Source organism: Mycteria americana, chromosome 3 (assembly GCF_035582795.1).
Source record: "Mycteria americana isolate JAX WOST 10 ecotype Jacksonville Zoo and Gardens chromosome 3, USCA_MyAme_1.0, whole genome shotgun sequence".
Taxonomy (NCBI): domain Eukaryota; kingdom Metazoa; phylum Chordata; class Aves; order Ciconiiformes; family Ciconiidae; genus Mycteria; species Mycteria americana.
The window spans coordinates 68,204,891-68,217,737 of NC_134367.1; the positions used below are offsets into that span (position 1 = coordinate 68,204,891).

General features: G+C 43.5%; 2 protein-coding genes across 12 annotated transcripts in view; one reads left to right on the forward strand and one right to left on the reverse strand.

The window, feature by feature from the left end:
• The window catches only part of HIVEP2 (HIVEP zinc finger 2), a 144,754-nt gene that overhangs the window by 76,762 nt on the left and 55,145 nt on the right, over window positions 1-12,847 (reverse strand). For 2 of the 11 annotated variants that reach the window (XM_075498864.1, XM_075498863.1), the window contains one exon: window positions 1,991-2,052. The exons of 5 other annotated variants lie outside the window; for them this stretch is intronic. The gene's annotated coding sequence lies outside the window, so the exon portion shown is untranslated. Of the gene's footprint in view, window positions 1-1,990; window positions 2,053-2,248; window positions 2,409-11,153; window positions 11,187-11,260; window positions 11,429-12,847 lie in introns of those variants that run through there. 4 more of the 11 variants (XM_075498870.1, XM_075498871.1, XM_075498872.1 and 1 more) reach the window with 4 other exon arrangements.
• LOC142407548 (uncharacterized) overlaps window positions 11,034-12,847 on the forward strand; it is a 63,642-nt gene continuing 61,828 nt past the window's right edge. The window contains exon 1 of the mRNA XM_075497170.1: window positions 11,034-11,253. Coding sequence (XP_075353285.1) covers window positions 11,034-11,253 — 220 coding nt within the window. The remainder of the gene's footprint in view (window positions 11,254-12,847) is intronic.

Genomic DNA, 12,847 nt, shown 5'->3' on the forward strand with positions numbered 1-12,847 from the left:
GGTAACCCTGTAGTAACGGAATCATTGATTAATGGCAACAACACCTAATACCGGCTCATAACTTTCCCATTTTGGAGACTTTGAGGAGTCCGTTCACATCAAAGCATTGAAGCGACTGGCGTGGGTTTTCTGGCAGCGGAGTGCAGGCAGCGAGGCAGCAAGCTGTGCCGTCCCACCGCGCGCGTTGCCGCGACGTGGGAAACCTGCACCTTCCGCCTCCGGGCGCGTTAAGGCAGAAGAAATGGGCAGTTTCCCTCCCAAAGATCTCACAGCATTTTATGCTACAGCAATGGATTTGCATAATTTCAATCAGATGATGTATTACAAATCTCACCATAGATTTTGAACTTAAATGCTTCAGAACTGAGCAAAATAAATGGTGCTTATGTTCAGAAAATGGAAGGTCTCGGCGTGGAGGTATCTCAACTTCCTTATAGCCCTATTGAACAGATTACAAGCAGGCCTGTCATCTCTAATTCAACCAAGTGTAAATTTCAGATTAAAAATTAAGTTATTTTAATTAATGGCCATAATGTGTACTGAAAAGCTTCTAAAGCAGTAAAAGCTTTTGCAGAGCCTCTAACACCCAGAAAGCAAATCTGCGCATAGGTAACTTGCTCTCTGAGTATTTTCGTTCCTTTTTCAGAGTGTGAGGCTAAGAACGGCATTAAACTGCATCATATTTTTAATGGGTTTTCCATCTGAACTGAGAGGCACTTGAAGACCCACAGTGATGTCCCAGAGAAAAACATTTTGAATGTAACTAACTTCTCTGCTACACCCACCTTCAGCTCATGGCCCAGCACTCCGCTCCCTTCTATTCATCCAGGTAAGGAGAAGCTGGCAGCTGGGGAAGGGAAGAGGTGATGGGGAGCCATATGGAGCTAGAGTCAATTTTTGGTATGTATTTGTGAATAGACACAAAAGAGATAAATGCTGGCATGCATAAATTCATGGTTTATCAATATATATATTCTGGTACTGTCAGAGTAATTTATTCAAAAAAGGCATTTAAAGGCAAACACCGGTTTAAAGAAAAACCCAAATCCTTAGAGACACATTCCAATCCTGACTTATTCCTTGCCACAGCAAGTCCGGGGTCCTGATGGCGTGAAGCAGGAGGCAGAAGCCCACTCGCTGGGTTTACCTCCCAAAGCCAAAAGGGAAACCGGTGCAAATAACCAGGAACTCAAGAGGGAGTTTCTCCAGGCCGCTGCCCAAAACAAGTCCCCCGGGAGCGGGGCCGCTCGAGCAGGGGTGGGTGACCAGCCCAGCGCACGGAAGCGCTGAGGGTCCACGTCTGAGCTGCTCACGCAGAGGGCAAGCGGAGCTGACCGTTTTGCATGCAGTATCTTGTAATGACAAAGGCTGGCAAAATTACAAGGATTCACTGGTTTTTGCTGCCTGTATTTGCTGCACCTACAAATGTTCAGTTTCACTTCTCAGAGTTATTCAAATTATCCAGCCCTCATGGGTCTGCAAACCGGAGCTGCAAGTCTCAACGCGGAAGGGAATTTATTAAAAGACTACTGGTGCATCTGACCGTGACGAAACGCTAAAATAAAAAAGTAACGAAACACACCGAACATTTCTGAACCCCAGATTATGTTTGGCCTGGATCCAGAGGACACGCTTTATTTCCATTGACTCCCCTATCACAGATTGTTATCTCCCCAAACTGTGATCTAAGGCCACCACACAACAAGAGCGGGAGGACAGCGGAGCAAAAGTATCTGTGAGAGTCACTTATTCCATTAGTCAGAAATCGAAAATTAAAAGTCACTTCAAATGCTAACAGAATGCAAAACCTCATCACTTCCTTCCAGAGGAGGGCAAAAGACCTTATTTGCAAGTATTGATCAGAACACGTGCCGTGGCAGAAAACTTCTGGACTCTATTCACGGTTCTTAAATAGCTCTGTGTCTGGAGTCAGGCAAATGGTTTGAATTTTCTATGCTTTTTCAAAATAGTAATAAAAACACATACCCACCTCACAGAATAGAGGCTTCATCAATGTTTCTAACTCACTCTCAGCTTCTTAAGTAGACAGTCCTGCAAAAGTGCAGAGTACCATTATTTAGATCTGATCTCCTTTAAAAAATTTTAATCCTGTCTATTTCTTGGGGTTTTTTTGCCAGGTAGGAACAATTGCAGATGCAAAACCAGCGTCTCTGTCTGGAGGCTGGTCTCAGGCTCCTGCCTCATGCATATGTGTACATCATATTCCTACATCTTCCACAATACATACCACGAGTCTACAGACAGGTCAGTAGGACACCAGCCAAGCAATGCACATCTAAATCTGAATGCAGAACAAACAAAAAAAGTGGGTAGTTTTAAGATCAAAACTCTTTCCTAAGAACCTCATTTATTCCCAGTCACACAGTCTGGGTGCGACATGCAAGAAACGGCTTTCTGAGGCACTGCGGTGTCTTCTGAATCACTGCCATTACCCGACAAAACCCCAGGAAGTGGTTTGGATGAGAAGCTGGACCCGACTTGCGTAGGTATCAGCTGATGTCAGAGTACACACCACACAAAGCCCTAACAATACGGACATTGTGAAACTAGGAATAACCTTCTCTTATCTCCTGCAGTTTGGGAAATCATTTCTAACCCGGTGACTACAGAGTTTAGGAACAAGTCAAACAGTTAATTATTCACTGCGCGCTTCATAATTAATCTCCGTTTCAGGCCAAATCTTTGTATGCCCATAATAACATGAAGATCTCCAGTGAGGGAAACAACAGCATGAGCTTTTGGACCTCCTTCTGCAAAGCAATTCATTTTTCCATAAACAGTTACTATTAAGCAAGGACAAAGCAACAAACCAGACAGCCATCTGTGTAAACCAATTTAAAAGGATGGTGACCTCGTAAAATTCTTCAAACTAATGCTCTCCATTTAACTTCTGCCACCCCGTCCTGCCCCAGCAGATTCTGGGTCGGAGCAGGTCCTCGGGCGAGCGCAGTGCTTCCTCTTTAGGGGAAGCTGGTACTTTAAAGCCGCAGTGATTTTCAACCTGTGAAAAGAGCATGTCAATGAAAATACCTCGGCATATATAGAAGCAGGACAACCTAACCGGCAGCCCATGCACCCCAGAGGGTGTTGCCACAAAGGTCTGCACTACGTTTGCCAGCTGAGCTTCCTAGAGGTATGAGGTCAAGCGAGCACAAAGGTTCAGGCCACCGATGATAACACAATCCCTGCTGAAGTGTATTCTTTCTTATGACCCGGAGAGAAGCCAGCACGAGCACAGATGGCAACCACATTAGAAAGGAAGACAAACCTGATAGCCTTAGAGCAAAACTCACAAATCCACGTACAGCGCAGCCGTCCTGTACACACCCGAGGTGGCCGCAGCATCCACAGAGCCTTCTGCCTCTTTAGACTTGAATCTAGTGAAGCTTCAGGCAAAACATGCAAAATGAAATACCAAGTAGAACACCTACAAACAGGTGCGAGTAATAAACACCCAAGGCCATGTCTCACACCAGGTCACTTGCAGAACTGCCCTTTATTCCATTTACTGAAGTCAGTCAGAGCCACACAGGAGCTGAGAGCAGGAAGACGTTGGTGATACCAGACCATTGGTAGCACAACGGAAGGAAGTACACAAACTCGTGTACATGGACTACAAACATTTCAGTATCAAAGAAGGTAACTGAAAGAAATGTGTATTCTCTTCCCATTTCCAAGCATCAGAACAACTAACAGTATATTAACTTTATTTAAGCGGTGGAAGGAAGCATTCGCTTCTCCATTATATAAAGATGAAGTTTCTAATCCAGTGCAGACATGGTAAAAATTTCCTCCCACAATTCCAAGGCGTGTTACAGTGACTCTTTTTCTCTTTAGCCTGCATTTTCAAACAGTCATGACTTTACTGTTCCCCTTCCACAACGCCTGATATTTGTGTGCCTGACAGTTGTGTTTGCTTTAAAATAATGGCTGTGAGGTGAAGGTAACTTGCCCTTCTGACCCAGCGCGTAATTGTACAAGTGTTTGTGCAGTAATAACCCGTCGTACACATAAAGTGACATTTCTCTAATTGGCATTTGTTGAACGCAAAGGCACCCTCTGCAAACACAGTGACTTTTTTATTGGCAAACTCTTTCATTATCTCACTCTTCCAACACAGAATCTCCTTTCTATCATTAGAGAAGACCAAACGGCTCCTCACCACAGCCACAGTAATACTACATATTTCACATTATGTATGAGTGAATACTATGAAAGATTAGCCTTAAAAGACAGAGTAGCATTAACAGCTGCCCTGGGAATTTGTTACAGAAAAAGGAACAATTCTGACCTTTGAGTCCATGTTTAAGTGCCTTTTCAATACACTTCAGAACAAAAGTTCAAGCTGCGTCTCATTTCAGTTTGTCACATCTTGTTGCATGTAAAAGTGAGGACAGAAATTCGAGAGAAGCCAGGCTGGCGCTGCTTTCCCTTGCCTTCAGTTCTGCTGTGTCAACTGATGCTGGCACGTGCAGTGTATTTCTCCGCTTCCTTTAGTTTGGTCTTTCCTTGGTCACTGCTTTGAGTTCCTACCCAGCCATCTCCAACACCTCTTCTGTTGGCTGCCACGTTACGTAAAAACTCAAAAATGGCTTAGGAAACATTTAAATCTGCGCTATCTTGGCAAGCGGTTAATCCTGGAAGCAAATGCTACTTACACAATGGAGTGCCCGCCTTTCCTAGCCCGCCATGCAGATGTCGTGCCTCATCTCGTGAGGGTGGAAGGAATGCACAACGCTTTGTAACATACCTCTGACTTTCCGTTTCTACTATATAAGCATCTTGTTATCAGTTTTTATAGGGAGGGAAAATGGGAAAGGAAATTCCTGGAAGAGATTACAATTGTCAAACAAGCTTTTGATATCTTTTAAACAGCTGAAGCATTAATTTTTTGGCGGCGCTGTCGAAAGTCTATGAGGGCTTCCTGGCTGCAGTGGAAGAAATAGTACATTTAGTTCAACTACAAGCTGTACTTTTTAAAAAATCCATATGAAAACAGACTCATTATTCATTTTTCTGTTAATACGTGGTTTTGCCCTGCAGTTTCAATAATATTTTTTGTAAGACCTTGCAGTCTCAAGAAAGAACTGCAACCTAGAGCTAACGCTTTAATAAACTCTTGTTTTTATTATAGTCAAACCAGAACAAACAAAATAAAGCTAAAATGACATTTTTATAGGAAGTCAAGAAAAAGATTCATGTGTCTGAATATTTTAGTTATAGTATGGTAGGCATGATTATTATTTCCTGTAAAGCCAAATTGTAGCTTTAAAGAACTGGAAGAAGGCTACTCTGGGAATAGAGCATGGATATGACTTAGGCCTCTAAAGAGTAGCTAAATATAAATACCATACAATTTTAATGCAAAACTCCCATCCAGTATTCTGGGAATTTTACAACGGAGCAACAGCAAGATATAGCCATGAAAAATCTGTTTGGAGTCTTCAAAATACCACCATGTTGGATTTCTGCAAATGCCTTCCTTTGTGGGAGGTAAAAAGTGCCAAAAACTCTCAGGAAGAAGGTTTGCAGTGAGACAGGCAAGAAAATGACCTTTTTTAAAAGTGATCATAGAATCCCAGAAATTAGATCAAAAAGGAAATGGCCAAAGTCTATTAGATCATCTCAAACCCAAATAAGAAAAATCTACATAGTATATTTTACAGTGTTTTGTCCAGGTCACTTTTGAGTTACTCAAACTCATCAGCTCTTCTGGTTTCTATCAGGTGAACAGACCTTCACCATAATAATTTTTTTCCTGGTAGTTAACCTAATACTCCTTTTGCTCATTTTACTCCTTTATACCTCTTTGAGATTGCTATTCCCTTCTAGGTGATCTTGGCTTTGATGCTTTTACCACTGTGATATCTAATTTAATAGCAATCAAGGTAGAAAATGCTAAACTAAAAAGAGCAACCGATCTTCTGATCTGCAACCTTGCTCCCTCTGTAACCAGCAGCAAGTTTCTGGTGGAATGAGACCTGAGCTCCTGGTCAAGAGTCAAGAGGGTGAAAAATCACCACCGTTTGCATTTAAAGACAGGCTGTATTTCATCAGCACATGGCCCTCAGCTTTACGGAGCATGGAGATCTGCTAGCAAAGCAACCTCAAGGGTTCCTGTTCTCTTTACTCAATGTGATGCTCCATGATTTGGTTACACTAAGAAAATTTGGTTACTATTACTTCTCCCTGCACATTAGTGAGAGAGGGTTTAAAGAGTTTTGTGTCTCCTAGTTGTCATAACCCCATTTCTTTCTCATTCCCAAATTACAGACTTCCAGATTAGGATTTCTGGCTGGCCTTTGTATATAGGAATGGAATTCCCTGGAGGGGGGGGAGGAGTTTCACACTGCAGATTGATATCCTACCTCCCAAGCAAGGGACAGCAGATGTCAGGACCTCACAGACTGACTTTATATCTCCTCTGTCCCTGAACAAAGACGGTCACAAGCAGCATGCAGAGCAATCCCCAAACGTACATTCACTTCACTGCCTAAAAGTATAGCTAAGTGTACAAGAAGGAAAGCTGCAGAGAGTCCGTCCTTGAGCACGTTGGAATAAGTTTGTGAAAACAAAATGACTACCTGATGAGGAATTTTCATTTTTTAACTTAGTTGCTATTATTTCTAACTAGCAGGGTAGCAACTGGCAATTGTGCTTGAGAAAAAGAAAGGCTGGATGAGTTTCTGGAAAACTCCTCAATGCTAAAGGCCTGTCTGCAAAGGGACAACGTCATGACACGAAACTACAGACACTGGGCAAACTCCTCAGCAATCTTGAACTAGTGCCTTGTACTGCACTCATGTTATTAGCTATTGCAGTATCATGTAAATCCTTCACAACAGTGATATTTTTGAAGTACCGCTGTACTGTCAGGTGTCCTGACATTATCAAGGCTCCTGGGGACGTCAGTGTGGGGCAATTCTTTCTCGCCTCCCTTACATCAAGTTTCCAAGCCAATCTGAACTCCCTGCGAAGGACCAGGATCTGCCTCGGGAAGATTTTACCCTGGGTTGGAAGGGAGCTTCTTCCCTCGCTGTCTTTTGGGGTACGGGACCTCTTTACCCAGGATAACCCTGTCCCTTACCCGCTCCTATCTCAGGATTCACGTACGGCTTTGCATCTGAAAATAGGAGGCTGGTAGGGAGTGCTGGTGGCTGTGAGCAGATGGACAGGGACTCTGCGCTGAGTCACTGGCAGCACACCACTTGTTGAGCTGTTTGAGGTCCTGCAGGAAAAACGCTCACTTTGTGGCACTAAAGAGAAATGCTGCCAAGAGCAAAAATCCCTACAGGAATTACTGCGGTGTGTATATACAGGAAACAAAACCAGAGACAAAGAAAAGACTTTGCCACAGTTTACAGGAGTTGGTGCCGGGCTACTGACATAAAGGAGGTGCCTTCCCCTCTGCCACAGTACACGGGCTTCACCTGCAATGTCTTCCTTCTCCCTTCTTCCCCATGTGCAAACAAACGGGTGGATTCCTTTCAAACTAACCCAATGCCAGGGTAACATTTACAAATCCATTAACTTACTGACAGCCTGGTCCTGGATCTCCAACAGTCTTATGAAAGTCCTTGTGAAGGACTGAGCTGATGAGCAAAGGTTTCAGGACCAAGGCCATCAGGCACAGAGCGTGCAGGAAGAGCTGAAGTGTTATCTGACTCCATTCATTCACATTATTGTACACAATAACATCAAAAAGATGGAAGGCTCTTCATTTATCTTATCAATTGGATTAAAAAATGAAATACTACAAAAATGAAATATCAATACCTTTTTTCACTGTTCCAACTTTTCTTTATGCTGTATTTTCCTTGTACTATTTCACTGCATTGCTTTTCTTCCTCTTCGCTCTTTATTACTCCACTCACTACAAACATCAACACTGTTTATGAGTAACTCCGTATTTTTCCCTGCAGCAAAATAATGTCTAAATGAGGTGATGGCTAACCCATATTTCCTCCACGACACCTGAAGAAACAAAACCCAAAACAAACCAATGAAACTATCCAAGCCCTTCCTCACACAAGCTGACCAAAATTGGAGTTTCCTAGTATCTAGGAACTGGTTCAATGATTTCAATGGGACTTTATGGAAACACAAAGATCGCCTTGAGAGATCAAGTATTTATGACTATAATAAGATGATTTTGAACTAACACAATCAAAAGGTGCCCTGCGCCCTGAAGTAGTGAAATCACTACTTTGCCTCATATTTCAGAATACTTTTACAACGTATAGCTGGCTCACAGTAGCAACATATCTCTCGTTGCATTAATGATTTCGTTAATGACTGAGCAGCACTGCCTGCTCCATACAGTCACTCTTCAAACAAAATAGTGTTGTCAGAAGGGAGGGCCATGGGCAAGGTGAGCTTTGTATTACCTTTGCTGTTCTTCCCATCCCAGGGCACCTCTTTATTCTCAAGAGTATTTAAACACTGAGAGTACTTTGTCAAAACGATACAGAACTATTAAATACCAATTCATTGTTATGATCCTCAACAAATATCCGACAGTACGGCAGCTGTACAGAGCGTGCAGTCATGGATTTAACAGGTAGGAGAGAAACGAATTGTATTTCATCTTTAAAAAAATTTCAAAGTGAAGCCCCCGATACTCCTGTGTCAGATTCAGTCTCCGTTTTCGCCTCCCAAGTATGGTAATTACAGTCCTGAGCCCACTGGGAACTAGTTACACACTGAAACACCAACACGCTTCACTGGAGGAGGGAGAGGTTTGCCGATGGAGTGATTACCAGATGCAGCAGTGGACACTTTGACTTCCCGTGAATGTGCAGTATCCCTTGCTCACAACACCTAATTGTTTTAACTGCCAAGATGAAATATCTGGTTAGCCGTTGTCCAGGGCGACTGACAAGATTTTAAAGGTGGTCATTGAATAGGCGAAGGCTTTTCTGGGAAAACAAGGCTTTAGACACCGCGGTCATCATTCCTCAATTCAAGCTGTGCAAGCAGAATTTGGTGCCTGCGCTTAGTTGCTGAAGTCAACAGGGCGTAGGCATATGGACCCAGGCATCCACCTGGCGTGACTTCACTGCAGCATCAGCACCTAAATTAGTTTGTCCCCAACGCGACACCTCTGTCACAGCACACAGGGAGGTACCTACAGACACTGCCACATGTCAGTTTGGGCTTCATCCCTCTGCCTTGCAGACAGCTCCAGCGCCAAGCATCAGGAAACTGCAGGCAACTTGCTAAAGCTTTTTCCTAGCAAACGACGACCCTTTCTGAAATGTTTTGAAGGCCTGCGGAGTCTTTCTGGAAAGCTGGTGATGCTGAGCTTTCGCAGAAACACTGTAAATGAAAGCTACCCTAAAATACTATCACTACCCTAAAATACAATCCCCCTAAAAATGGGGGAGAAGGAGGTCAATATTAGCCAAAAGATATTTATGTGTAGCCGGGCATAAGGATTCCTAGAAAGCTGTGGCAAATAATACATACAGCAACATCAACTAGTTAGCAAGCTTTACATTTTCTAAGCACAGTACCCCAGGAAAATTCACTGAATTTTAATGCAAATGACTCCAGATTCATCAAGTTTTTGTGCTTAACCTTTTACAGATTTTGAATTATATAACCAGTTTGTCATGAATCACAGTGTCTTATTGAAGTGACTGCAAAAAAACACCCAAACATATAGAAACAAAGGAAGAGTATACTCGTAAATCACAGCTCAATGAAAACCTTTTCATTCCCTCCTCTCCCTTGATCTTCCAAGCCTCTTTTTAATTGCTGCTTCTCTTCCTCCTACTTCTGTTGAATGCAATTCTTAACCAGCACTCAACTAGCCAGAGAGCAGATGAGGAACCTTGCTTCAGCCCCAGTGCATGGGTTGTACCAGGCACCTGTCTGCAAGGAGCGGAAAGGTATACATCACCTGTATCCCTCAGAGCGAGGGCATCCACACTACGGCAGCACATGCATTGCTATCGAAGGCAGCTTTTATGTAAGCGCGGCATCAACAAATGCAGAGGCGTGGGTTAACTGGCTCCTGCAAGAAGCCTGGTTTCATTCATTAACTACGACCTCTGGGCTAGTACATGCGGAGGAGGAGACACACAGGCGAGTTAAAACGAAGCTCCTGTTTTCCCTCTGAAAGTTTTCAAGGCGCAAAATCCTGCACAAAACTCAATCTGCTGTCACCTGAGCGAAAAACAATAGCAGGCACTCAAATAAGTAAGACCCGCGTGAGAGTTTGCAAGCCCAGCCCCTGCGAAGGGCCACCTGCCAACAGGAAGAAGTGGTGAGGAGGAACTTGGATCCAGCTGCTATCCTCCCTCAGCCAAACAATGCTGCGCGATAAACAGCATTAAGGACTTTTTTTAATCGTCAATCACACCGAGAGCATCCATGTCTCTCATTTTTACTCCCCGGTTGCCAGGAGAAGGGCTTGAGAGACTCTGGAGCTCGAGTTCACGGAGAGCTGATCTGTTTCCTGTCACAGCTGTATCAAAGGGACTGAGCCCAGGAGGGACGGGAAGAACTGGGGGGAAAGAAGAAGAAATGACAAAAAGTGCCTCGCCGTAGGGCTGACTCAAGCTGCTAAATTCATCACAGGTAACACTCACAAAAATCTGGTGGCTGTCTTGCAGCCCCATTTCGCATGTCAGCTTCTGACAGAAAGGCAGAGTGGAAGGAGGAAGAGGGGATAACTCAGTATCTGCAGTCCTTATTTTCGTAATATGAAGTACTGAACACCAGGAAATGAACTGCGACCACATGCTCGGCAGGTCACTGTGGCAGGTGCAACTTAACCTTAAAACCACATAGCCTACTGCACCTTCAGATTTAGCCCAGGCAGCACCTGGGTTAAGCGCTCCAATAAATCGGCTCACTGCTCACGGGCAGTAACAAAAAGGGTTAAGAAAACAACCAGGCTGCAGCTGAAAATTCCACAGCGCTTCCCTCCACAGAGCTGCAAACTGCGCGTCTCCCTGGGATAAAACGGACAGACAAACTGCCCTAAAGATCAGCCAGTTAAACCCATGGCAACGCCACTGCCACCAGCAGACACGTATGGCTGGAGAGCTTGGGAGAGTCAGAGCATCGCGGCCGCTCGGCGGTCCTCCGGCACGGCCGGTTCCCCGGCGTCCGGGGAAGCGTACCTTTCGGCTACGCGTCAGAGCCGGATTCACCGCCTTGCAGCCGAGGAACCCCCCTCTCCTTCCTCCCCGCCTCAGCCCCCGGTGAACACCCAGTGTCTGGGTACTACCTGCGTTTATCAGCAGAGCCATCCCGTGTCTTCAGTCATTCAAGGAATTTAACAGCCTGGAAATTCCTGTTGTCCATTATTTGAGGTCACAGATAAAAGCTAAACAGCAGCCGTGACTCCCATCAATCATAAGTCACTCACTGATAGAGTGTATGGTAGGAGACCTACTGATGTAAGCTAGTCACCAGAGAAAATACCCACTGATGACGCATATCCAGGCACAAAAATAGTTACAGGGCCCCCAAAGGGATTATTCAACAGCCTACATTTAGATATTCTTACAAGAGACCCGCAGTCAATTTGCTGCTATTAGATGGCTGGGGAACGTTGAAGTTTAAGTTTCCTCAGCAGACATAACCACAAATAGCTGGTTTAAATAAGCTACTGCAATTACAAGCTGTTTTGTAAATTTTAACACTGCATTATAGGGATTAAGTCTAAACAGAACCACTGGCTATAAAATGCTGTATAGCCTTTGCTCTTACTATTTACCAATTCCTCCTGTATATTAGCCAGCAATGAAAAGAACAATTTAAAATTAATTCACAAATGCTCAAACTAAGTCCCTTGTGCTACCCAAGAGCAATGTTTTTTCTAAAAAAAAATTCAATATATATGTGAAATGGTATGGGACATTTTGGTGACGCTTCAACGCTATCTGGATCAACTTCTTTGTAAAATACTTTTGGCTTAATTTTTCCTCCTCTTTGGCATTTGCCTCTCTACTACTCAAAAAAAGACCTGAGTTGTTAATCTGTCTTGCACAAATCAAAACCACATAAAGGTAAATTATCGACGACATGCAAAACCATGTACCATGCACCTGCTTTGAGCAGGGGCTAGAGAGATGACCCCCCGAGATCCTTTCTAGCCTAAATTACTCTATGATTCTGTGCAACTGGATTTTTTGGGGCATTAATATCAAGTTAAAAACTTAATCCTCTAAATTAACCAAGCAACTGGTAATCCCACAATACTCCTGCCCCCTTCAACAGTTTCAGGATCCTTCTCATGCCCTCACAGCAACCAAACTTACTAGGATATAATTGAGCCTACTAACACTGCTGATGGCGAAACACTGACTGTGCATTTCTGGCAATATTAAAATCTTTATTTTTTTTAATTAACTGATTTTAACATCCAAGCCCCCTTTTCAGAAGCAATTTTGGTGCTTAGGAGTCTAAAAGTTAATGACTTTCTATTGCATATTTAAAATCTAAATATAGGAAAGTATTTTATGACTCTGATGCCTACTTCATTGACATACTTTTGGAAAGCATTACCTAGCCAAACAAACACTCAAGGATTTATAGTGTTTAGCCTGTAAAGCAGGAGAAAGAAATGTACCAGGCTACAAACTTCGACCTCGCTTTCTTCATCTGTGATAACATTATTAAAAATAACACCAAAAATTATTTTTAGCACAACTGTTTCGCAAAGCCCTCACGTTTCTCTCATGCATCTATATGCTGGCAGTCCACAATGGCCTAATTTAACAGCCCGAAGAAGAAATATTCATTGGTGCCCTCTAGCTGATTATCCTCACCAATTTGCTGCAGACACCTAGCACCCGTCTCTCTTTTTGCC